This window comes from Echiichthys vipera (genome assembly GCF_963691815.1).
Source record: "Echiichthys vipera genome assembly, chromosome: 2".
Classification (NCBI taxonomy): Eukaryota; Metazoa; Chordata; class Actinopteri; order Perciformes; family Trachinidae; genus Echiichthys; species Echiichthys vipera.
In genome coordinates, this window is record NC_139827.1 from 506,625 (window position 1) to 531,780 (window position 25,156).

At 52.4% G+C, this 25,156-nt stretch overlaps 4 protein-coding genes across 30 annotated transcripts in view; 1 reads left to right on the forward strand and 3 right to left on the reverse strand.

The window, feature by feature from the left end:
* Positions 1-231: 231 nt before the first annotated feature.
* kat14 (lysine acetyltransferase 14) lies at positions 232-6,074 on the reverse strand (the record flags this gene model as incomplete). The annotated part of the gene is made up of 10 exons (XM_083922579.1): positions 232-587; positions 935-1,125; positions 1,219-1,394; positions 2,495-2,628; positions 2,992-3,587; positions 3,722-4,156; positions 4,241-4,413; positions 4,934-5,055; positions 5,150-5,271; positions 5,816-6,074. The coding sequence occupies 10 exons, from the start codon at positions 6,072-6,074 to the stop codon at positions 414-416; spliced, it is 2,382 nt and encodes a 793-aa protein (XP_083778705.1). The 3' UTR covers positions 232-413.
* Positions 6,075-6,647: 573 nt separating this feature from the next.
* Positions 6,648-8,039, reverse strand: pet117 (PET117 cytochrome c oxidase chaperone; the record flags this gene model as incomplete). The annotated part of the gene is made up of 2 exons (XM_083922590.1): positions 7,883-8,039; positions 6,648-6,797 (listed from the first exon to the last, which is right to left on the reverse strand). Exons 1-2 carry the CDS (start codon positions 7,976-7,978, stop codon positions 6,648-6,650), a joined length of 246 nt encoding a protein of 81 aa, XP_083778716.1. The 5' UTR covers positions 7,979-8,039.
* Positions 8,040-8,885: 846 nt separating this feature from the next.
* On the forward strand, positions 8,886-22,012 carry rrbp1b (ribosome binding protein 1b). Of its 21 annotated transcripts, none has more exons than XM_083931922.1 (22): positions 8,886-8,942; positions 13,028-13,794; positions 13,877-14,022; positions 14,262-14,384; positions 14,569-14,721; positions 15,559-15,677; positions 15,798-15,951; positions 16,086-16,182; positions 16,845-16,924; positions 17,208-17,245; positions 17,328-17,444; positions 17,590-17,629; positions 17,955-17,995; positions 18,110-18,197; positions 18,281-18,367; positions 18,457-18,549; positions 18,660-18,731; positions 19,893-19,985; positions 21,426-21,578; positions 21,654-21,716; positions 21,765-21,785; positions 21,849-22,012. In XM_083931922.1, exons 2-22 carry the CDS (start codon positions 13,059-13,061, stop codon positions 21,930-21,932), a joined length of 2,598 nt encoding a protein of 865 aa, XP_083788048.1. In that variant the 5' UTR covers positions 8,886-8,942; positions 13,028-13,058; the 3' UTR covers positions 21,933-22,012. The 21 variants fall into 21 exon arrangements, with proteins under 21 accessions (XP_083788048.1, XP_083788050.1, XP_083788060.1 ...); XM_083931924.1 differs by lacking the exons at positions 21,654-21,716; positions 21,765-21,785 and adding an exon at positions 21,738-21,764 and having other exon boundaries at positions 21,426-21,503; positions 21,558-21,632; positions 21,807-22,012; XM_083931934.1 differs by having other exon boundaries at positions 21,426-21,716.
* Positions 22,013-23,809: 1,797 nt separating this feature from the next.
* Positions 23,810-25,156, reverse strand: part of LOC310958479 (CSC1-like protein 2) — a 28,067-nt gene continuing 26,720 nt past the window's right edge. For 5 of the 7 annotated variants that reach the window (XM_083929443.1, XM_083929441.1, XM_083929440.1 and 2 more), the window contains one exon: positions 23,811-25,156. This exon is cut by the window's right edge. The gene's annotated coding sequence lies outside the window, so the exon portion shown is untranslated. The other 2 variants (XM_083929442.1, XM_083929439.1) reach the window with 2 other exon arrangements.

Consider the following 25,156-nt stretch of genomic DNA (forward strand, 5'->3'; position numbering starts at 1 on the left):
TCTTTAATAAACTCTGGCTTCACTAACTACGCTGATGACGCTTTGTTGTGTGTGTAGGGACTCTTCTCGTGTGTGTGTGTGTGTGTGTGTGTGTGTAGGGACTCTTCTCATGTGTACGTATAAACCAGGAAGTGAATGTGCAGACAAAGACCCTGGAGGAGGATTTAACTCTTTCAGCTTTAAAGATTCAGAAACACACGACGTCACAAAGTCAGTCAGAAGGATCCGATATGAAAGCGACATCATTTATTATCACACATGAACTTTTCCCAGGATCCAAACTCACAGTCTCTTCTGAGGCTCCTGTGGCTCCTGTGTGTCTTTGAGCCAGGCACTGTGCCGGCTCCGGTCGTGGTCCCGTCTGCTGGTCTCACAGGGGTCCAGCTGGTCCTGCGGGGGGCGGGCGCGTGGCTTCAGCGCCTCAGGCGGAGGAAGAAGGCGTGGCGGCACTCGCTGCTGTCGGCGGGGTAGTACTTATCGTAGAAGTCCAGGATGTACTCCTCCGCTTTGAAGCCAAACTTCTGATACAGCAACATGGCCGCGTTACTGGCCGACACGTGCAGCGTCACGTCCTTCCCCATGCACGTCTGAAAACACACAAACAACAACAACACAAACAACAGGTCTGAGAAACACAAACACACAAACAACAGGTCTGAGAAACACATAAACACACAAACACACAAACAACACGTCTGAGAAACACAAACACATAAACAACAAACACACAAACAACAGGTCTGAAAACACACAAACACACAAAGGCCGGACAAGGGCCAGGCTGGGACTGGCCCAGGGCCAGGCTGGGACTGGACCAGGGCCAGGCTGGGACTGGACCAGGGCCAGGACCAGGACCAGGACCAGGACCAGGACCAGGACCAGGCTGGGTCTAGTACCTAGCTTCCATCTTGGCGCTTGACCCCTGCAGCCTCACCTGGATGAGATGGTAGATCATGAAGGTTGCGATGCCGGCTCTCCTCCACTCAGGATGCACCTGCAGGAAGGAGATGTAGGCCTCGTTGTACTTCACGTCAGGCACCATGAAGCCAAAGCCGATCACCACTTTCTTATAGAGGACGACCACGCTGAAGTCCGGGTACTGCAGACACTCTGACAGGTCCACACCTGGGGGGGGGGGGGAGACCAGACACATGGGGGGTTCAGAGAGACAGACTCACAACAGGGTGGTTTCAGGTACGTAAAGAAGGTCTGGGCTACCTGGCCAGAAGCTGTCGTGACACATGGCGTTGACGGAGGGGATGTGGTTTGGGCGTACGTAGCAGTAGTCGATGGGGGCGTTGGGTTCAGGGACCCAGTCAGGCTCGTTCCTGTGAGAGTAAGCTCGGATCTCCTCCAACAACTTCAGCTTCACTGGACGACTCTCGTAGTCCCTCCTGAAAAAACACAGAAGTGCTTCAGGACTCTCTCTACCTGACAGAAGGTTCAGGACTCTCTCTACCTGACAGAAGGTTTCAGGACTCTCTCTACCTGACAGAAGGTTTCAGGACTCTCTCTACCTGACAGAAGGTTTCAGGACTCTCTCTACCTGACAGAAGGTTTCAGGACTCTCTCTACCTGACAGAAGGTTTGGGACTCTCTCTACCTGACAGAAGGTTTCAGGACTCTCTCTACCTGACAGAAGGTTTGGGACTCTCTCTACCTGACAGAAGGTTTCAGGACTCTCTCTACCTGACAGAAGGTTTGGGACTCTCTCTACCTGACAGAAGGTTCGGGACTCTCTCTACCTGACAGAAGGTTTCAGGACTCTCTCTACCTGACAGAAGGTTTCAGGACTCTCTCTACCTGACAGAAGGTTTGGGACTCTCTCTACCTGACAGAAGGTTTCAGGACTCTCTCTACCTGACAGAAGGTTTCAGGACTCTCTCTACCTGACAGAAGGTTTCAGGACTCTCTCTACCTGACAGAAGGTTTCAGGACTCTCTCTACCTGACAGAAGGTTTCAGGACTCTCTCTACCTGACAGAAGGTTTCAGGACTCTCTCTACCTGACAGAAGGTTTCAGGACTCTCTCTACCTGACAGAAGGTTTCAGGACTCTCTCTACCTGACAGAAGGTTTCAGGACTCTCTCTACCTGACAGAAGGTTTCAGGACTCTCTCTACCTGACAGAAGGTTTCAGGACTCTCTCTACCTGACAGAAGGTTCGGGACTCTCTCTACCTGACAGAAGGTTTCAGGACTCTCTCTACCTGACAGAAGGTTTGGGACTCTCTCTACCTGACAGAAGGTTTCAGGACTCTCTCTACCTGACAGAAGGTTTCAGGACTCTCTCTACCTGACTGAAGGTTCAGGACTCTCTCTACCTGACTGAAGGTTTCAGGACTCTCTCTACCTGACAGAAGGTTTGGGACTCTCTCTCCCTGACAGAAGGTTTCAGGACTCTCTCTACCTGACAGAAGGTTTCAGGACTCTCTCTACCTGACAGAAGGTTTCAGGACTCTCTCTCCCTGACAGAAGGTTTTGGGAACATCTTTACCTGATGAAAGGCTTCAGGATGCGAGAGGTGTATGGACTCTTGATGCTCTGGTCCAAACTGCCTTCTGCTCCCATCAGACGATGCCAGAAGGAAACTGAGTGATGATGGATGCTCCTTCTGCTGGAGAGGTTGGTCTGCACACAAACATATTTATGTTCAGTCTGCATCAGTGGTTCTTACAACTGTCAGATGTTTACCAGGGAGCTTATAAAGTTTAAATTAAGTTAATAAGTTTAAATTAAACATTTTAGTGTGACTTCCATATCCAGAGTTATTGAAAAGTAGCTACTTTGCTACAAGAGCAGTTTCTGTGATACCATTGCACCAGCTACCCTCATGAACCACCATGTGTTAATGAAAAGTTGTCTTGAAGTCACTTTGCTTCCATAATATTAACAAATTCCTTCTGAAATCGGACGCTTCAGAATAAACCAATAGGATAAATGAGAGTGGAAGGGAGTTTAACTGAGTGGGACCAGGACGAACACTGAAGGTACCTGAAAGCGATCAAGGATACGCAGCTCCTGGCTGTTGGTGCAGTATTTCCCCATGACTCCACCTCGCATCATCGTCCCTGCAGCCTGGGCTCCGTAGATCCCTCCCACCAGGCTGAGGGTCGCGCTCACTGCGCGGTCAATGTCCAACAGTGGGAGCCCTCTCTGCCTCTTGGCCTGGCGGACCAGAAGCTTCCTGTGGAGGCGTTTGGCCTGTGGGGTGACAGCCAAGGCCAGTTGGCAGGCGTCCAGCCGTCGCAGCAGCATCTTCTCCTCGTAAAGAGTGAGGGAGAGGAAGCGAGGAGTCTGGGAGACGCCACCTGCTCCGTCTGCTTTCTCAGGATGAGTTATTCTCCTCCGCTCGAGCCCCCCAGCACCAACACAACCTCCTGTGGAGAGAGACGGACCTTCACCGCGTCCCACCGGCTCTTCAAAGTCATCCTCACGCTCACGAGCTTCATCGTCCTCGCTCTCTGCTTCACACTTAATGTGCGGCGGTGCCGGCCGGAGCTTCTTACGGGCGACGAGGCTGGTGCGAGGAGGAGGGATGTACTCCATCCCCGGGTCGATCATTCCCTCCGTCTCCATCTCCTCATCGTCTGAGGTCCGAGCAGCAGAGAGGACATTAGTGTTCACGTCATGTTACAATAACACAACTACTCAACAGGCAGTTAGTTTCCTAAATGTTAGAATTGAAGACACCTCCTAGATGAGTGTAACGTAACAAACTCACCGTGGAACAGAGCCTGTGGAGGCATGGCGTCGGGGATGAGGTCGGCCTCTGACAGCAGGCTGGGCGTTGCTGAATGAGACGCCGGCGTTCCCGGGGCAGAGAAATCAGGTGAAGGCGACGGTGACGGGCTGGTGAGCGGCGTTCTGTCTGATGAGCTGAGGGAGGAGAAATCAATGACCTCACCTTTCTCCAGGACAAGGTCAGGCCGGCGCCCGGCACTCCCCCCGCGGCCTCCGCCCAGTTTGACTGGCGTGGAAGAGGCACTGCGGTCGGTGTAGCCGCCCACTGCCTCCTTCTGAGCCCGCCGGATGTCTTTGGCCTCTTGTGTACGACTTCGCTTCTCCTTCAGCTGGATGGCGTTCTCCACGGGGTTCCTGGCTCCACGCTTCCTCAGGCCCTCCACGGTGATGATCGGGTCCAGGGCAGGTTTGGAGGCTGAAGGTGAAGATATCAGATTCATTTACCTGCAGGACTTCCCTGAAACCTTTGACCTCCTGGACGAGTGCAGGTGGAGGTTACCTTTAGCCTTGGTAGTGGATTTGTCCACCTCCAGCCGCAGAGTCGGAGGGCGGTTCTGGACCAGCTTCCACCAGCCAGGCTCGCCAAACTCCTGCGCTCCAGACCGGAAGAAGGTGGGACTGCCGACCGACAGGCAGCCGGCCACCGTGCTCCACCACGTCGACGTCTTCTTCCTGCAGAGCAACGAACCACATTCATCCTTTAACTACAGTTCCCCTGGAAGCTGGTTCCTCATTGGTCGAGACACGACATGTTCAGTGCTGTTGGTGTTGTCGGTGTTTTTGTCGTTGATGTTGTTGTTGATGTTGTTGGTGTTGCTGGACTGGTTTGTTGTCTGTGTTGTTGGTGTTGTTGTTGTTGTTGTTGGTATTGTTGTTGTCGGTGTTGTTGGTGTTGTTGTTGTTGGTATTGTCGGTGTTGTTGTTGTTGTCGGTGTTGTTGGTGTAGGTGTTGTTGTTGGTATTGTTGTTGTCGTTGATGTTGTTGGTGCTGTTGTTGTCGGTGTTGTTGTTGTTGGTGGTGTTGGACTTGTTTGCTGGTGTCTGTTCTGTGTTTTGTCTGGTTTCTGGTGTGAAATGACCCTCCGGCGCGTTAAGAACACTTATATTATTATTACTATATTAGATTATTAATATAACTATATTAATATATGATGATATTAATATTCCTGTCGTCAGTGAGAGCTGCAGAGACCTGGTGCCCAGCAGGAAGTTCCAGTGTCGGCCGATGAAGGCGCAGATGTCCTCCTTCCACCTGAAGTAGCCCTGCCGGCCCGTGCCCTCCAGGGACAGGTTGTACATGGCCAACATCACCACCTGGAGCAGGGACACGACAGTCACCACTCACACACACACCTGAGCTCTAAGCAGGGTTCAGACATCGAACCGGGGTCTGGGGGGGTCTGCGTACCTGCTGCCAGGTGAGTCTCATCCTGTCGAAGCTCTCCTTCCCGTCCTCGGAGCAGTCGACACACACAAACTTAAAGAAGTTGTCTCCTTTCAGGTAACTGGGCTGCTCCCCTCTGAGCTGGGCTACACACACACACACACACACACACACACACACACACACACACACACACACACACACACACACACACACACACACACACACACACACACACACACACACACACACACACACACACACACACACACACACACACACACACACACACACACACACACACACACACACATACCTGTTTCAGGACTGTTTTAGAGCACAGTGGGAGGGCGCTCTAACCTGTGACGGAGGCACAGTGGGAGGGCGCTCTAACCTGTGACGGAGACACAGTGGGAGGGCGCTCTAACCTGTGACGGAGGCACAGTGGGAGGGCGCTCTAACCTGTGACGGAGGCACAGTGGGAGGGCGCTCTAACCTGTGACGGAGACACAGTGGGAGGGCGCTCTAACCTGTGACGGAGGCACAGTGGGAGGGCGCTCTAACCTGTGACGGAGACACAGTGGGAGGGCGCTCTAACCTGTGACGGAGGCACAGTGGGAGGGCGCTCTAACCTGTGACGGAGGCACAGTGGGAGGGCTCTCTAACCTGTGACACAGAGCTGTGACTCACCTGCAGGGACCCACTTGTGGCAGCGGTCGCAGTAGAAGGACATGTCCTCGCAGGCCCAGCCCCCGTCCGCCTCCTCGCCCACGTCGCTGGTCAGAGAGTCTCCGCTGTGGTCGTGGGACAGATCCACGGAGCCCTGGTCCTCAGACTCCACGATCAGCAGAGTCTCCCCCTCCACCTCCCCCTCCTCCAGACCCTCGGACGCCGACGTGCAGGCCGCCTCGTCCTCGCCGCCGCCCAGCTGCTCGCTGCTGCTGTCCATCACTGACACACCTGGACAGGTGGACAGGTGTGAAACAGAATATCCCTCTGATGTATGTGTGTGTGTACAGGCGTGTTTACCTGTGTACAGGTGTGTGTACCTGTCTACAGGTGTGTGTACCTGTGCACAGGTGTGTGTACCTGTCTACAGGTGTGTGTACCTGTGTACAGGTGTGTGTACAGGTGTATGCACAGGTGTGTGTACAGGCGTGTTTACCTGTGTACAGGTGTGTGTACCTGTCTACAGGTGTGTGTACCTGTCTACAGGTGTGTGTACCTGTGCACAGGTGTGTGTACCTGTCTACAGGTGTGTGTACCTGTGTGTGTACAGGTGTGTGTACCTGTCTACAGGTGTGTGTACCTGTGCACAGGTGTGTGTACCTGTCTACAGGTGTGTGTACCTGTGTACAGGTGTGTGTACAGGTGTATGCACAGGTGTGTGTACAGGTGTGTGTACCTGTGTACAGGTGTGTGTACAGGTGTATGCACAGGTGTGTGTACAGGTGTGTGTACCTGTGTACAGGTGTGTGTACAGGTGTGTGTACCTGTGTGTGTACAGGTGTGTGTACCTGTCTCAGGGCTCCTGTGGGCGGAGCTCCGTGTGTCGGAGGCGGCGCTCCTCCTCCAGCTGAGCGGTCAGAGTCCTCTGCTCCTCCAGCAGACGAAGGTTCTCCTTCTTCTTCTCCAGACGCTCCAGGTCCCTGACCACGCCCTGGTGGAGCCTCTGCACCCCACACACACACACACACACACACACACACACACACACACACACACACACACACACACACACACACACACACACACACACACACACACACACACACACACACACACACACCAGAGACACACACACACACACCAGAGACACACACACATACACACACGAGACACACACGAGACACACACACACACCAGACACACACACAAGGATACACACGGACACACACACACACACGAGACACACACACACACACACACACACACACACACACACACACACACACACACACACACACACACACCAGAGAGACACACACACACACACACACACAGGGCGCCACACACACACACACACACACACACACACACACACACACACACACACACACACACACACACACACACACACACACACACACACACACACACACACACACACACACACACACACACCAGAGACACACACACACACACCAGAGACACACACACATACACACACGAGACACACACGAGACACACACACACACCAGACACACACACAAGGATACACACACACACACACACACACACACACACACGAGACACACACACACACACACACACACCAGAGAGACACACACACACACACACACACACACACACACACACACACACACACACACACACACCAGGGACACCAGAGACACACACACACACACACACACACACACACACACACACACACACACACACACACACACACACACACACACACACACACACACACACACACACACAGATTTTAAGTTGTTTAGTAAATTGTTCCAATGACTTCTACTGTTTCCGCTGAGGCCTTTATTTTGAAACTCAGTGCCGGATGTGGCTGTTAGCCGTTAGCTTGACTGAAGTGTTTTTCTCTTTACTCCAGTTTCACTCTTTAACTTTCACACATCAGCTCTTTACAAACTTCACATGTTTTTAAATCATTTATAAAAATAATAATAATAATTAAAATACAGGAGCCCGTTAACTTCCGGTGACCTCCCCGCAGCCGCGCTAACTGTTAGCCCGGCTCGGCCCGGTTCGGCTCGGCCCGGCCCGGTTTACCTGTCGGTCCCAGGTCTGGTTGAGGTGCACGGCCGCGACGGTGCTCAGGGTCAGAACCACAGAAAGTCCCAGAACCACTTTGGACGCCGCGGACATCCCGTTAGCCTAGCGTTAGCTCCCACTCTTCTTCTGCTGCTGCTGCTAAAGCTGCAGCCGCCGTTACTCCAGCGCCCTCCCCCGGAGGACCAGCGCGTGCACGCAGTTTGTTTCCAACGTGAAAGAAACTGACCGGAAATGACGTCAGGACAAGGGAAAAAACAATAAAACACAATAATAATAATAATAATAATAATATAATAAATAATAAAAATATAAATAACTAAAGCACAAGAACAGTTTGTTTGTTTGATTTTGTAATAAACTCAAAATGAAAAAACGTCTTAAAGCAGAAATAAAAACAAGATTCTTCCTTTTTCGTCTGTTTCATAATAAACATTTTTATATTTTTACATCTGTGATCATAATGTTTTTCTTTCTTCTCTGAACTTTATCACAATTATCCTTTATTCATCTGTTTAATCTGACACATTTATTTATTTATTTTTATTTTATTTATTTATTTTATTTATTCCTCTTTATATTTAAACATTTATTCATTTATTATTATTTTATTTATTATTTTATATTAACACATTTATTTATTCATGTATTAATTATTTTATTTATTCCTCTTTATATTTACACATTTATTTATTTATTATTTATTATTTAATTAATCCCTATTTATGTTTACACATATGTTTATTTATTATTTCATTTATTATATTATTTTTTCCTCTTTATATTTAAACATTTATTTGTGTAATAATTTATTAACTTATTTATTTATTCTTTAATAATTATTTGTGTATTTTAACCATTAATAAACAGAACTCAATATCCCATGAGGCCCCGCGCGCGTCCTCTCGTCTCCGCCAATCCGATTGGAGGAACTCGCTGAGACGTGACGTCCCCCTGCTCTGACCAATGAGGAGCGTGGCTGCGGTTGTGGGCGGGGCTTGAGTGTCGGTCCACAGAAAGTGCCACGACTGATCCGCAGCCTCCGCAGAAACGACCCGAGGTGAGAAACGCTTCAGAAACGCTTCAAAACGCTTTAAAACGCTTTAAAACGGGATAAATACGAAATAACGCGCTTTATTCTCACAGACACGGCCGGAAGCCGGTCAGGACACAGCGCGTGAGTGTCACAGAGAGGCTGAGTTTGTTTTTTCTGCTCAGAACAAAAAAAAAAAGATTAAATAACTGTTTTTATTTAATCAGGAAAACTCATTTAAACTAAAACTACACATGGAAACAGCGTTTCAAGGGTTTAAGCTGCTTTAAAGGTGAAAAGCTGAGTTTTTAAGGTGAAAAGTTGAGTTTTTAAGGTGAAAAGTTGTGTTTTTAAGTTGAAAAGTTGAGTTTTTAAGGTGAAAAGTTGAGTTTTTAAGGTGAAAAGTTGAGTTTTTAAGGTGAAAAGTTGTGTTTTTAAGGTGAAAAGTTGAGTTTTTCAGGTGAAAAGTTGAGTTTTTAAGGTGAAAAGTTGTGTTTTTAAGGTGAAAAGTTGTGTTTTTAAGGTGAAAAGTTGTGTTTTTCAGGTGAAAAGTTGAGTTTTTAAGGTGAAAAGTTGTGTTTTTCAGGTGAAAAGTTGAGTTTTTAAGGTGAAAAGTTGTGTTTTTAAGGTGAAAAGTTGTGTTTTTAAGGTGAAAAGTTGAGTTTTTAAGGTGAAAAGTTGAGTTTTTAAGGTGAAAAGTGTTTAAATTTGTGATAAAGTGCATGAAAATGTTTAAACAGAGATTTAATTTAATTTATTTTCCTTCTGTTATGAAACAATTTTAGTTTAGTTATTACACAAAAGCGTGTGTGTGTGTGTGTGTGTCTCTCTCTCTGTGTGTGTGTGTGTGTCTCTGTGTGTGTGTGTGTGTCTCTGTGTGTGTGTGTGTGTGTCTCTCTGTGTGTGAGTGTGTGTGTGTGTGTCTCTCTGTGTGTGTGTGTGTGTGTGTGTGTGTGTGTCTCTGTGTGTGGGTCTCTGTGTGTGTGAGTGTGTCTCTGTGTCTCTGTGTGTCTGTGTGTGTGTGTGTGTGTCTCTGTGTGTCTGTGTGTGTGTGTGTGTGTGTGTGTGTGTCTCTGTGTGTGTGTGTGTGCGAGTGTGTGTGTGTGTCTGTGTGTGTGTGTGTGAGTCTCTGTGTGTGTGTGTCTGTGTGTGTGTCTCTGTGTGTGTGTGTGTGTGTGTGTGTGTGTGTGTGTGTGTGTGTGTGTCTCTCTGTGTGTGTGTCTCTCTGTGTGTGTGTGTGTGTGTGAGTGTGTGTCTGTGTGTCTTTTATTATTTTATTGATATTGAAACAAACTCAAAGGAAAGTTTCAGTTTATTTTTCTGAAAGATTCAGAAACTTTTCAGCGTTAAACCAAAGTTTTGGGAACACGATGTTCTTCTGGAAACTTCCGTCTGTCCTGAAGCTTTAATATGTTTTATTATTCTGTTATTACAGGAAACTCGTCTTTACATCAAAGGTTTTTATCGTTAATGAACATTAACTTAGATGTTGTTATATTGTAATGGGGGGGGGGGGGTGGCGTCCCCTCATGGTGGTTCAGGTCTGAGTCCCTGTGACCCTGAGGGCTGTGGTCTGGACCCCGGGGTGAGGGGCCTGGAGGGTCCAGACCCGGGCAGCAGAGGCTCTGGGGACGTGGAGCGTCTCCTCTCTGTGGGGGAAGGAGCCGGAGCTTGTGAGGGAGGTGGAGCTCCCAGTTAGATCTGGGGGGGCTCACCTCCACACACAGTCTGGATCTGGACCCGTGCTCCTGGATAGGGGCTGGACCCTGGTCTTCTCTGGAGGGGCCCAGGGTGTGAGGGGCCGGGCGGGTGTGGGGAGACTCTCAAACCCCCGGCTGAGCGCCGCGGTGTTGGAGTTCACCCCGGTGGACCAGAGGGTGGCCTCCTTACGCCTGCGGGTGGTGGGGGGGGGACTCTGACTGTTGTTGGTGCAGATGCAGCGAACAGCAGTTCAGAGTCTGGGGCCTTCTTGGAGACCCTGAATGGAGTCCTGCATGGGGCTCCAGTAGGGGACTCCAGAGTCCTGCTGGGAGACTTCAGAGGGCTGCAGCCTCTGCTGGGTCAGAGGCAAAGCGGCGGGTGTGGGAGGAGTTCACAGAAGTCCTGGAGAAGGACTTTGGGGGGCACCGAGGTGCTTCTGGACCACCATTCAGCACCTCAGGAGGGGGACACGGGGAACCGTCCAAGCTGTTCACAGTAAGGAGCCACTTGAGGTGGTTCAAGATCATCTGGTCTGGATGAACCCTGGGCGCCTCCCTAGGGAGGTGTTCCAGGCACGTCCAGCTGGGAGGAGGCCTCGGGGAAGACCCAGGACCAGGTGGAGAGATTAGATCTCCACACTGGCCTGGGAACGCCTCAGGATCCCCCAGTTAGAGCTGGTTAATGTGGCCCGGGAAAGGGAAGTTTGGGGTCCCTGCTGGAGCTGCTGCCCCCGAGACCTGATCCAGGATCAGAGGCTGGAGCTGCTGCCCCTGAGACCTGATCCAGGATCAGAGGCTGAAGCTGCTGCCCCCAAGACCTGATCCAGGATCAGAGGCTGGAGCTGCTGCCCCTGAGACCTGATCCAGGACCAGAGGCTGAAGCTGCTGCCCCCAAGACCTGATCCAGGATCAGAGGCTGGAGCTGCTGCCCCTGAGACCTGATCCAGGATCAGAGGCTGGAGCTGCTGCCCCTGAGACCTGATCCAGGATCAGAGGCTGGAGCTGCTGCTCCTGAGACCTGATCCAGGATCAGAGGCTGGAGCTGCTGCCCCTGAGACCTGATCCAGGATCAGAGGCTGGAGCTGCTGCTCCTGAGACCTGATCCAGGATCAGAGGCTGGAGCTGCTGCCCCTGAGACCTGATCCAGGATCAGAGGCTGGAGCTGCTGCCCCTGAGACCTGATCCAGGATCAGAGGCTGGAGCTGCTGTCCCTGAGACCTGATCCAGGACCAGAGGCTGGAGCTGAGATCTCATATATTTTATTTATAATCATGGTGAATTTTTTCTCTGTAAATCATCATTAAATGTGTTTAATCTCGTTCACACACACACACACACACACACACACACACACACACACACACACACACACACACACACACACACACACACACACACACACACGGCGACCTTTGTTTACCTGCTGGTCACCGACCTGAGGTCAACCAGAAAAATCAATGTGTTCATAGAAAAGAGTGACTCAGTGCATGCAGTCACACGGGGGCCGGGGTCAGACCGGGGCCGGGGTCAGACCGGGGCCGGGGTCAGACCGGGGCCGGGGTCGCTCCTCCACGCCGTTTTAACCACGGGGAACAGGCGTTTAACGTGACTTCATATTCAGGTTACCATGGAAACAGCGTCCCCCTGGTCACAGACCCAGAGAACTCCTCCAGTCCCTGGTTCTTCCTGCGTTCTTGGGTTATTATGGGGTTTCTCGTCTGCGCGTGATCCCCGCTCCACTGCAGCGGCTTCAGACCCGGAAACAGAAGAAACCAGGAAGCAACGCCATGGGGGGCGGTTTACACTCTGCACCCTCTTTGCACCCGGTTTCTAAAGATCCTGTTTTCAGGCTCTGATAACAAACCAGACTGAACCAGACTGAACCAGACTGAACCAGACTAAACCAGACTGAACCAGACTGAACCAGACTGAACCAGGCTGAACCAGGCTGAACCAGACTAAACCAGACTGAACCAGACTGAACCAGACTGAACCGGACTGAACCAGACTGAACCAGACTGAACCAGACTAAAGCAGACTGAACCAGGCTGAACCAGACTAAACCAGACTGAACCAGACTGAACCAGACTGAACCAGGCTGAACCAGACTGAACCAGACTAAAGCAGACTGAACCAGACTAAACCAGACTAAACCAGACTGAACCAGACTGAACCAGACTAAAGCAGACTGAACCAGACTGAACCAGACTGAACCAGGCTGAACCAGGCTGAACCAGGCTGAACCAGGCTGAACCAGACTAAACCAGACTGAACCAGACTGAACCAGGCTGAACCAGGCTGAACCAGACTAAACCAGACTGAACCAGACTGAACCAGACTGAACCAGACTGAACCAGGCTGAACCAGGCTCTTGTGTTCTCGTGCTGACCCTCTGTCGTCTTCCCCCTCCAGACTTCCTGTGCCGCTCGCTCTCTGACCCGTCATGGACGTCTCCGACCCGCAGACACTCGGCTTCATGGTCTTCGGGGGCTTCATGTTCATCTCGGCGGTGGGCATCGCCCTCGTGTCCACGCTCTCCATGAAGGAGACGTCGTACGAGGAGGCGCTGGCCAAACAGCGCCGCCAGCTGGTCCAAGCGCAGCCGCAGAGAGCGGAGAAGAAGAAGAAGGACAAGACTCTGGAGAAGAAGAACAAGGCCAAGAAGAAGGAGGACGGGAAGCTGTCGGAGCCCGGCAGCGAGGGCGGCGAGGAGCCCGAGGCGGTGGCTTGCACCGAGCCCGAATCTGACCCTGAACCTGCGGCAGAGCCTGCACCCAGACCAACGGAACCAGAACCAGAACCCAGCGTGGTCAGCGCCACCATCGTCACCGCCACTGCAACCGCCATCACCACCGCCACTGCAACCGCCGTCACCACCGCCGCTGCAACCGCCATCACCACCGCCGCTGCAACCGCCGTCACCACCGAGTCTCCTCCAGCCAACTCACCGAAGGAGAAGAAGAGGAAGAAGTCCGCCAAGGTGGAGCAGGCGGCTGTGGTGGAAACCGTTGCTAAGGAGGTTCTGGTCATGGCGGTGGCGCCGGTGGTCGATGTTTCTCCGGTGAACGTTGTAGTTGAAGTCGCCAAAGAACCGCCTGCCGCCAAAACCGAAGAACCCAAAGACGCCACGAGCAAGAAGAAGAAGTCCAAGACCAAACCGGAGCCCGGCGAGCGAGCAGGTGCGTGTTTACAAACACCGACGTCTCTGTCGGGTTGAAACCGAGCGTTGAAGGTTTTGTTTTGTCCTGGTTTCTCTTTAAGTGACCGTCGCCGCCGACTCCTCGCCGCTGCCGTACAGCGAGCTGCTGTCCGCCGTGACCAACACGACGCTGAGCAACGACGAGACGCACAAACTCGTGGAGGTCCTGAACCAGAGGGCCGGCGTCCGCCACGACTCCTGGCAGCTGGTAGATGAACACCGTCACACCCACGACATCACACAACAGCATCTCATGTTAGCGAGGACATGCACCGCCTCATCGGGGGGGGGGGGGGGCCCAGCGCTGGTCCTGGTCCTGCATGTTCTAGGTTCCTCCCTGCTTCTAAACCCAGTTCAGACCAAAGATTCACCACGAGACCGAACCGCTTTAGACCGTTTAGACGCCAAACCAGTTTTAAATCCGTCTGGTCTGTGTTTGACCCCCAGGCCTGTCAGAGGGGAGACCCCCTGTCCAACCTGAAGAAGCAGCTGGACGAGAAAGAGAAGCTGCTGACCACCGAGCAGGAGGGCGCCGCCGCCGCCAAGAGCCGCCTCCGAGAGCTCAGCAAGGTGAGCGTCTGCAAACCCCGCTCCTCTGAAGGTTCACTGAGACGTGACGAATGTAAATGTTTCAGACGCAGGAGACAAAGAGCTGTGACTCTGCAGGAAACAGCAGAGTCACAGCTAGGGGAGCGTTAGCGTTAGCGTTAGCATTAGCATTCCAGTTCAGGGTTTGCTGTGTTTCCTTCTTCAGGAACTTGGTGCAGAGAAATCCAAGATGGCGTCTCTGGATGCCCGTCTGAAGGCGGAGCTCAGTGCTCAGGTTCAGAAGCTGGACGCCATGCGGACCAGAATGGAGACGGCGGACCAGGAACACCTGAACCAGGTCCAGCAGCTCCAGCAGAAGGTAGGAGATGTAGCCGAGGCTGAAGGTCTCAATGTAAAGGTTGAATCTGCAGAATGAGCAGAACGGCTCCATCTAGAGTCTCCAGATCGTCGTCTCAACAACAAAGTATAAGTCCAGCAGTGGGGTTGCCAGGTTGGTCAGACCCGGCCCAGTAGCTCCAGGAGAGCGGAGTCTGTTTGAGCCTGTTTGAACCCGTCCCCTCCAGAAAACCACAGCATCAAAACAAGGATTAGAGGAGTTTGACTGACAGTTAGCGTTAGCCGTTAGCGTTAGCCGTTCCAGCTAAGTGCAGATGAAAGTGATGTTAGCATCAAGCAGCAGCGTAGCCATGTGGGCGTGCGTTTGAATGGCGTTCCTCTCCTTTCTCTCAGTCCATGGAGTGAATGCTCGGCCTATAGTGACTCTGGTTGTTGCCCGTCTCCGCTCACTCAGCTGCTGGGACAAAGAACGCCCCCTTCACTGAGGCTCCCAAGCAGCTGCACCATTGGCTAACTCCATCTCACCCAGTGCCAGCCTACAGTAGCTGCACCCAACAACAGACAACCCTGGCAACCAGCCTACAGTAGCTGCACCCAACAACAGACAACCCTGGCAACCAGCCTACAGTAGCTGCACCCAACAACAGGCAACCCTGGCAACCAGCAACGCCCAACGCTTTTGGCTGCTGCCATGGAAACACAACGGGACAGGATGTCAAACATTTATTATTAAAATATCACTTTAATGAAGATTCTGCAGATTCACCTTTAAAGTCCTTTAGTCTCGGGTCTCTGCTCGTCAGCGGGCGCAGGTCTTTGTAGCGTGTTCGGCGATGTTGACTGAACTGAGCCTGAACAGGTGGGGGGTCTGCAGGACCAGCTGGAGAACGGCCCCAGCGCTCAGCTGACCCGGCTGCAGCAGGAGAACTCCATCCTCCGAGACGCCCTGAACCAGGCGACCAGCCAGGCCGAGAGCAGGTAACCACACCCGTCCGGTCCGCTCCGGTACCGTTACCCGAGACGTCCTCTGTCCTCACTGAGAGGCCTTTAGTGTCCTGGTGAGCGTCACGTCACGTTTGACCCTAACCCCCCCTGCAGGCAGAACGCGGAGCTGGCCCGCCTCAGGCAGGACTGCGTCCGTCTGGGTCGGGAGGTGACCGAGCGCACCGACGCTCTGCGGGCCGACGAGGAGCGCAGGAAGAGCCTGGAGGCCAAGATGGCCGCCGCCGAGCAGGAGCTGGCCCAAGCCCAGGTCAGAAACACTGAACTGAAAAACTTTGAAGTTCCATCTTTAACATATTTATTTCTCTTAAATGTGTTTTGTAACCACCGTGGCGTCGAGCCGCTGCTGACAGGAAGTGACGTGTGGTCTCTGTGTGTGTGCAGCGCGTCCGTGAGGAGTCTGAGCGCACGCTGCAGCAGCGACTGGACGACGTGTGTTTGGAGCTGAAGGCGTCGAAGCAGGAAGCTGCAGCTGTTGGAGGTCAGTGTCTCGTTAGCATGATGCTAATGCTAACCGGCTGTGTAGAACATGTTGGAACCTCTGGTACACGTGTGTTTCCTGTGAGCTGTATTCACCGTCGCACAACACAGGCGTGAATAACAAAGTGATCTCAGGACACGTCACGTACAGACGAGTCCGGACAAGGACCGGGAGTGAACGAGCCGCCAGCGCTGTGGTGGCGTCTCCCTCCAGGGGAGCGTGCCAATGTTCCTCGCGTTGTATGTGACAACATCCGACGCTTTACGGCGTTCCCCGGGCTGATATTTTCCACAATCAGGGCCAATACTGACACTACCCCCTGACCCTGACACTACCCCCTGACCCTGACCCTGACACTACCCCCTGATCCTGACACTACCCCCTGACCCTAACACTACCCCCTGACCCTGACCCTGACCCTACCCCCTGACCCTAACACTACCCCCTAACCCTGACACTACCCCCTGACCTCTTGACGCCACCGCAGCGATGGAGGCTGCTTCACTTCAGCACGTCCCCGGACTCGTCTGTGGAGAAGGTTCAGACCTGAACTGACAAACACCTCGACAGGATGTCGTCGCAGACGTTTTCACAGGAATCGAACTTTCCCTTCATCACATCGTCGTTCTGACTCTGCTGGTGTTTCTGCTGTTCGCCCTCAGAGCTGCAGGGGGCGCTGGCGTCCAAGGACACGGAGCTGCAGGAGCTCAAGGTCCAGCTGGAGAACCAGGCTGCAGTCCAGGTAAGACCCTGAACCCTCACCTTCACCATCACCTGTGTGTCGATGCTGTTGTTCTCAAACACAGCACCGACACACAGCTTTGGTGCTGCGACCTGAAGGGTCCGACCCATGATCGTGGTTCTGCTCCGGTGTCACCGTGAGGTCGGGCGCTAAGACCCAGTAAACGGCTAAACCAGCGTTAGCATTGTAGCAGCTGTTAGCTGATGCAGCTAAACCTCCATCTTTACGTTTTCTTCTGATCCTGAAACTTTAATGGAACGTTAACGCAGATGAATCATTTCAGGCGGAGCGCTCGTGTGAAGTGGAGCAGCTGAACACCAGGTAACGCTTCTGTCTCTCTAATGAACCAATAACTGATGTTGTGGCGGTCTGTCCTCTGACTTCCTGTGTGACTTCCTGTCAGCGTGCGGCGCAGAGACGAGCAGGTCGTCTCTCTGGAGGCGGAGCTAACTCAGCTGAGGGCGGAGCTGACTCAGCTGAGGGCGGAGCTACAGCTGCTGACGTCATCACAGTCACAGAGGTCAGAGACACTGAACACGAGTCCAGTGTGACTTTAAGAGCACGGCGTCTCCGGTGGACGTCAGAGGAGCTGCAGCTGCACTCACACTAAAACCTGTTTGTTTGTTGTTGTTGTTGTTTGTTTGTTTGTTTGTTTGTGTCCTCAGGGCGGCGGAGGACGAAGCAGCTGATCAGGCGCAGAAAGACGTAAGTTTGCAAAATGACCACGGACACACGGACGGACTGTAGGAAGGAAAAACGACCACGAGTTGATGCTAACAATGCTAACGACCACGAGTTGATGCTGACGATGCTAACGACCAAGAGTTGATGCTGACGATGCTAACGACCACGAGTTGATGCTAACGATGCTAACGACCACGAGTTGATGCTGACGATGCTAACGACCACGAGTTGATGCTGACGATGCTAACGACCACGAGTTGATGCTAACGATGCTAACGACCACGAGTTGATGCTGACGATGCTAACGACCACGAGTTGATGCTAACGATAGCGTTTGTTGTTGCAGGGGTCAGGGAGTGAGACGGAGTCTGAGCAGCCGTTCGAAAGGTAACAAACAAAAACATGTTGTTGTTTATGTGTTTGATGTTGTTTGTTTGTTTGTTGTTGACGTGTTTGTTGTTGTTGACGTTGTTTGTTGTTGACGTTTGTTGTTGTTGTCAGTCTGGAGGGAGACTCTCAGCTGCTGCGTCTGGAGGAAGAACTCGAGCAGCTCAGAGAGGAGCTGCAGGAGGCTCGTAACCACGGCAACGTGAGTCCAAACAACAACAATAATAACAATAACATACAGTACACATCATGACGATGATCAGTTTTGTTTACGTTGTTGTTCAGATGCAGTCGAGTTTGAACGACGCCGACAGGAAGCAGACGGAGCTGGGGGCGGAGCTTGATCACAACAGGAAGCTGCTGCAGGAAACGGTAACCACGACAACAACAACGTTAATGACCTTCCATCGGAGGTTTTGGTCCCTGCTCGTTTTTAGCGTCTGTTGTTTCCTGTCTGACAGGAGGCGGAGCTTCAGGCTCTGCGGCGGCGCTCTGAAGAGCGGGAACACATGTGGACGACCACGCTGGCTGAAGCCGAACGCCAGAAACAGACGGTGAGATCTGGACATCGTGTTCCACAGTGATGTCGCTGTTAAAGTCTTTTATTTTGAAATTTTAACGATCACGAGAGCTGCAGCCAATCACGGTGCGACTGTGTGTGCAGGTCCTGGATCAGCTGCAGCTGCTGCAGGACGCCGTTCAGTCGAAGAGCACGGAGACGGAAAACACTCGGCAGGTTTGTTTACAGTTTAGAAAGCGAGTGAATTCAGGTTCAGGCCGCACTCCGGTTTAACGCCATGTGAACACGACACCGACAGGCCGAGAGGACTCAACCGGAGCATCAGGTGCATCAGGAGCATCAGGTGCGTCAGGTGCATCAGGAGCATCAGGTGCATCAGGTGCATCAGGTGCACCAGGTGCATCAAGAGCATCAGGAGCATCAGGTGCATCAGGAGCATCAGGTGCATCAGGTGCGTCAGGTGCATCAGGTGCACCAGGTGCATCAGGTGCATCAGGTGCATCAGGTGCACCAGGTGCATCAAGAGCATCAGGAGCATCAGGTGCACCAGGTGCATCAGGTGCATCAGGAGCATCAGGTGCATCAGGTACCCCTACCGTCTCCACTGCAGGTTTTTGATCAGGAAGCAGCTTCACCTTTAACCCTCCTTCCTGCTCTGGTTAGCTCCTTCCTGCTCTGGTTAGCTCCTCCCTGCTCTGGTTAGCTCCTCCCTGCTCTGGTTAGCTCCTCCCTGCTCTCGTTAGCTCCTCCCTGCTCTGGTTAGCTCTTCCCTGCTCTGGTTAGCTCCTCCCTGCTCTGGTTAGCTCTTCCCTGCTCCGGTTAGCTCCTCCCTGCTCCGGTTAGCTCCTCCCTGCTCTCGTTAGCTCCTCCCTGCTCTCGTTAGCTCCTCCCTGCTCTGGTTAGCTCCTCTCTGCTCTGGTTAGCTCCTCTCTGCTCTGGTTAGCTCCTCCCTGCTCTGGTTAGCTCCTCCCTGCTCTGGTTAGCTCCTCCCTGCTCTGGTTAGCTCCTCCCTGCTCTGGTTAGCTCCTTCCTGCTCTGGTTAGCTCCTCTCTGCTCTGGTTAGCTCCTCCCTGCTCTGGTTAGCTCCTCCCTGCTCTGGTTAGCTCCTCCCTGCTCTGGTTAGCTCCTCCCTGCTCTGGTTAGCTCCTTCCTGCTCTGGTTAGCTCCTCCCTGCTCTGGTTAGCTCCTCCCTGCTCTGGTTAGCTCCTCCCTGCTCTGGTTAGCTCCTCCCTGCTCTGGTTAGCTCCTCCCTGCTCTGGTTAGCTCCTCCCTGCTCTGGTTAGCTCCTCCCTGCTCTGGTTAGCTCCTCCCTGCTCTGGTTGCTCGGGTCCCTGCGGTCCCTGGTCTGGAGGTTCACGTGTGTTGTTTGTGTCTCAGCTGAAGGAGCAGATGATGCTGATGGAGGCTCAGCTGGAGAAGCAGCTGGAGGAGACGAGCTGCACCCAGAGCAGCTGCGAGGAGCCGGCTCAGGTCTGAACCACACCACACACCACCAGGAGAGACCAGGACCAGGAGAGACCAGGACCAGGAGAGACCAGGACCAGGAGAGACCAGGACCAGGAGAGAGTTAGAGACCAGGAGAGACCAGGACCAGGAGAGACCAGGACCAGGAGAGAGTTAGAGACCAGGACCAGGAGAGAGTTAGAGACCAGGACCAGGAGAGACCAGGACCAGGAGAGAGTTAGAGACCAGGAGAGAGTTAGAGACCAGGACTAGGAGAGACCAGGACCAGGAGAGACCAGGAGAGAGTTAGAGACCAGGACCAGGAGAGACCAGGACCAGGAGAGACCAGGAGAGACCAGGAGAGAGTTAGAGACCAGGACCAGGAGAGACCAGGACCAGGACCAGGAGAGAGTTAGAGACCAGGACCAGGAGAGACCAGGACCAGGAGAGACCAGGACCAGGAGAGAGTTAGAGACCAGCACCAGGAGAGAGTTAGAGACCAGGACCAGGAGAGAGTCAGAGACCAGGACCAGGACCAGGAGAGAGTCAGAGACCAGGACCAGGAGAGAGTTAGAGACCAGGACAAGGAGACAGTTAGAGACCAGGACCAGGAGAGAGTTAGAGACCAGGACCAGGAGAGAGTTAGAGACCAGGACCAGGACAGAGTCAGAGACCAGGACCAGGAGAGAGTTAGAGACCAGGACCAGGAGAGAGTTAGAGACCAGGACCAGGAGAGAGTCAGAGACCAGGACCAGGAGAGAGTTAGAGACCAGGACCAGGAGAGAGTCAGAGACCAGGACCAGGAGAGAGTTAGAGACCAGGACCAGGAGAGAGTCAGAGACCAGGACCAGGAGAGAGTTAGAGACCAGGACCAGGAGAGAGTTAGAGACCAGGACCAGGAGAGAGTTAGAGACCAGGACCAGGAGAGACCAGGACCAGGAGAGACCAGGACCAGGAGAGACCAGGAGAGAGTTAGAGACCAGGACCAGGAGAGACCAGGACCAGGACCAGGAGAGAGTTAGAGACCAGGACCAGGAGAGACCAGGACCAGGAGAGACCAGGACCAGGAGAGACCAGGACCAGGAGAGAGTTAGAGACCAGGACCAGGAGAGAGTTAGAGACCAGCACCAGGAGAGAGTTAGAGACCAGGACCAGGAGAGACCAGGAGAGAGTCAGAGACCAGGACCAGGAGAGAGTTAGAGACCAGGACCAGGAGAGAGTTAGAGACCAGGACCAGGAGACAGTTAGAGACCAGGACCAGGAGAGAGTTAGAGACCAGGACCAGGAGAGAGTTAGAGACCAGGACCAGGAGAGAGTTAGAGACCAGGACCAGGAGAGAGTTAGAGACCAGGACCAGGAGAGAGTCAGGGACCAGGACCAGGAGAGAGTCGGTCGTCAGGTGACGGTTTAAAGGTCAAACCTTTAAGTAGGAAGTCAACGTTTTTCTGAATTCTTCTGTTTCTGAAGGACGAGACGGTCCAGGTCCAGGTCCAGGAAGAGCCGGTTCAGGTCCAGGAGGAGGTGGTCCAGGTCCAGGAGGAGGTGGTCCAGGTCCAGGAGGAGACGGTCCAGGTCCAGGTCCAGGAGGAGGTGGTCCAGGTCCAGGTCCAGGAGGAGACGGTCCAGGTCCAGGTCCAGGAGGAGGTGGTCCAGGCCCAGGAAGAGCCGGCCCAGGTCCAGGAAGAGACAGTTCAGGTCCAGGTCGAGGAGGAGGCGCTCCAGGTCCAGGAAGACATGGTCCATGAGGAGACGGCCCAGGTCCAGGAGGAGCCAGCCCAGGTCCATGAGGAGACGGTCCAGGTCCAGGTCCAGGAGGAGACGGTCCAGGTCCAGGAGGAGCCGGTCCAGGTCCAGGAGGAGACGGTTCAGGTCCAGGAGGAGCCGGTCCAGGTCCAGGAGGAGCCGGTCCAGGTCCAGGAGGAGCCGGTCCAGGTCCAGGTCCAGGTCCAGGTGAAGGAGGAGACGGCGGTGTGAAACTTGTCGTTACAGAATTTGAACTGATGGAAAGTTTTTATTTTCTGGACTGATTTCAAAATAAAAGTCTGAGTCCTGAAGGTTTGGGTCTAAGAGTTTTTCACAATAAAAGCTTCCCTAAATGTTTGGGTCTAAGCGTATTTTCACAATAAAAGCCGCACCTTAATATTTAGTTAAAGCCTATTTCACAATAAAAGCAGCTCCCCATTATTTGTTCTAAGCCTATTTCAGAATAAAAGCAGCTCCTAAGTGTTTGTTCTGAGTGTATTTCAGAATAAAAGCGTGACGGCGGTCGGATGAAAGCCAGTTTATTCATCAGAAACAGGAACAGGACAGACGTTCACTGACACACGACCTGGAGCCCAAGTAGAAATAAATATCGTCACAGCAATAAATAAAAGCATGAGCTGCGGCCGGCGTCGGTGAGGAGGCGCCGCGTCGCGCCCGTCTCCCCCGGCGACCGCGCACTTCCTCAGCTATTTACACACGTTTTATTTTACACACGTTTCGTTTCCAGACGCCGGCGTTTCCTCCGCGCTCGTGCGTCGCTTCACGTTTGTCTCGTTAAACTTCAGGAAACGCTTAAAAAACTAAAAAAGCAACAAAAGCGGCGGATTTTTAAAACCTTCACGTTACGACGACGTCTCAACGCTTCAGCAGCTACAAAAATATCACACGCGTCTCTTTTTAACGAGAGTCAGTGAACGCAGCAGCTCTCAACCCCAGGACGACCTTTGACCCCCGACGCGTCCACGGCTCTGCAGCCGGGTTCACTCTGGACCTGAGACTGATCCAGGTCCAGGTGCTCGGGACCAGAGACCGACCCACGCGGAGGATTTAGAGACGGACGCAGGATTTTCTGGAACAGGTTCGACTTTTTGTTCCTCAGCTAACGTCAAAAAAACGTTTTCTGTCGCAGCTTTTATTTCGCAGGTTTAAAGTCGCAAGTTTAGTGTCGCAGGTTTTTGTCGCAGGTTTAGTGTCGCAGGTTTTTGTCGCAGGTTTAAAGTCGCAGGTTTAAAGTCGCAGATTTTTGTCGCAGGTTTTCTGTCGCAGGTTTAAAGTCGCAGGTTTAAAGTCGCAGATTTTTGTCGCAGGTTTTTGTCGCAGGTTTAAAGTCGCAGGTTTAAAGTCGCAGATTTTTGTCGCAGGTTTTTGTCGCAGGTTTAAAGTCGCAGGTTTAAAGTCGCAGATTTTTGTCGCAGGTTTTCTGTCGCAGGTTTCTGTCGCAGGTTTAGTGTCGCAGGTTTTTGTCGCAGGTTTAAAGTCGCAGGTTTAAAGTCGCAGATTTTTGTCGCAGGTTTTCTGTCGCAGGTTTCTGTCGCAGGTTTCTGTCGCAGGTTTAGTGTCGCAGGTTTTTGTCGCAGGTTTAGTGTCGCAGGTTTAGTGTCGCAGGTTTCTGTCGCAGGTTTAGTGTCGCAGGTTTTCTGTCGCAGGTTTAGTGTCGCAGGTTTTCTGTCGCAGGTTTAGTGTCGCAGGTTTTCTGTCGCAGGTTTTCTATCGCAGGTTTAGTGTCGCAGGTTTTCTGTCGCAGGTTTAGTGTCGCAGGTTTCTGTCGCAGGTTTAAAGTCGCAGGTTTTCTGTCGCAGGTTTAGTGTCGCAGGTTTTTGTCGCAGGTTTAGTGACGCAGGTTTCTGTCGCAGGTTTAGTGTCGCAGGTTTTTGTCGCAGGTTTAGTGTCGCAGGTTTTCTGTCGCAGGTTTAGTGTCGCAGGTTTTCTGTCGCAGGTTTAGTGTCGCATGTTTAGTGTCGCAGGTTTAGTGTCGCAGGTTTAAAGTCGCAGGTTTAGTGTCGCAGGTTTAGTGTCGCAGGTTTTTGTCGCAGGTTTAGTGTCGCAGGTTTAGTGTCGCAGGTTTTCTGTCGCAGGTTTAGTGTCGCAGGTTTAGTGTCGCAGGTTTAGTGTCGCAGGTTTGATGTCGCAGGTTTTCTGTCGCAGGTTTAGTGTCGCAGGTTTAGTGTCGCAGGTTTTCTGTCGCAGGTTTAGTGTCGCAGGTTTAGTGTCGCAGGTTTAGTGTCGCTGGTTTAGTGTCGCAGGTTTGATGTCGCAGGTTTTGTGTCGCAGGTTTGATGTCGCAGGTTTTCTGTCGCAGGTTTTGTGTCGCAGGTTTTGTGTCGCAGGTTTTCTGTCGCAGGTTTTGTGTCGCAGGTTTTCTGTCGCAGGTTTTGTGTCGCAGGTTTAAAGTCGCAGGTTTTGTGTCGCAGGTTTGATGTCACAGATTTTTGTCGCAGGTTTTAAAAACCTTTACGCAGAGTTTTTAGAGACGGACGGAGGATTTTTCTGGAGCCGATTCGACTTTTTCTTCGTCAGTTTGCGTCAAAAAACGATGAAAACAAATGTTACGAGTTTCAGTTTAAAGAAAAATAACTTAATAAACGTAATAAAGGCGCCGCAGCGACGCAGAGCTTCCTGTGGACGTCTGCGAATAAAGACGGGAAACGATCGGAGAACGATCAGACGCACCTAAAACGCAGATATCAGCCGATGTTTCGTCCGACGCAGAGTTCCTTTAACGATGTTTCTGCGACAGTTTACGGAAATGATTTGATTCATTTAAGTTATTTTATATTTCTTAAAATCGCAGATTTTTATGTTTTTAGCGCGAACACTAAACTCGTGGTTCGCAGACTGAGTTTGGACCTTTTTTTATTCTCGTTTATTTTTTGCATCGTCGCCTCAACGCCGTCTCTTCTTCTTCTTCTGTTTCACGGCTCTGACTCCGCCCCTTCCTGCTTCTCATTAACATTCTCCCGGTTTTTCAAAACAAAAGTTTTCTGCTGCTTTGACGTTTTAATGCTCTGAACATGGACGCTGATGTTTTCTGTCCATCAGGACGTCAGAGAACAGCTGTTCAGACCCGACACCCTTTCACAATAAGACTTCCTGTCTGAGCCTCGTGTTCCTGTGTGAACAGATCTGATCGTCCTCATGTTCCGACGTTTGTTTGGAAAGTTACGTCAAACTGAACCGAACTTTCCCCGAAGACGTTTTCTGTCGACGGAGGAACTTTTGATCACGCTGGTGTTTGAAGCTGATTGGTCGAGCGCCGTGTGGGCGGGACTTCACCGCGTACAGCGAGGGGACGTGGAGCTGCGTCGGCGTCGGGTTGAGAGCTGCTGATCTGAACCTCCGCTCTGGTTCAGTCTCGCGTGCGTACAATCACGGCCGGGGCGCCGACAGCGGGCGCCGTCGTCGGGCGCCGCGCTGGAGCTGAAGAGGAAACGCAA

Excerpts from the sequence above, each read along its gene's own strand:
- rrbp1b (XM_083931914.1), top strand. The coding sequence starts at position 13,059 with ATGGACGTCTCCGACCCGCAGACACTCGGCTTCATGGTCTTCGGGGGC. Across the intron at positions 14,385-14,568 it reads GCCTCCGAGAGCTCAGCAAG|GAACTTGGTGCAGAGAAATC; the intron begins GTGAGCGTCTGC and ends TTCCTTCTTCAG. Across the intron at positions 17,445-17,589 it reads ACGTCATCACAGTCACAGAG|GGCGGCGGAGGACGAAGCAG; the intron begins GTCAGAGACACT and ends TTGTGTCCTCAG.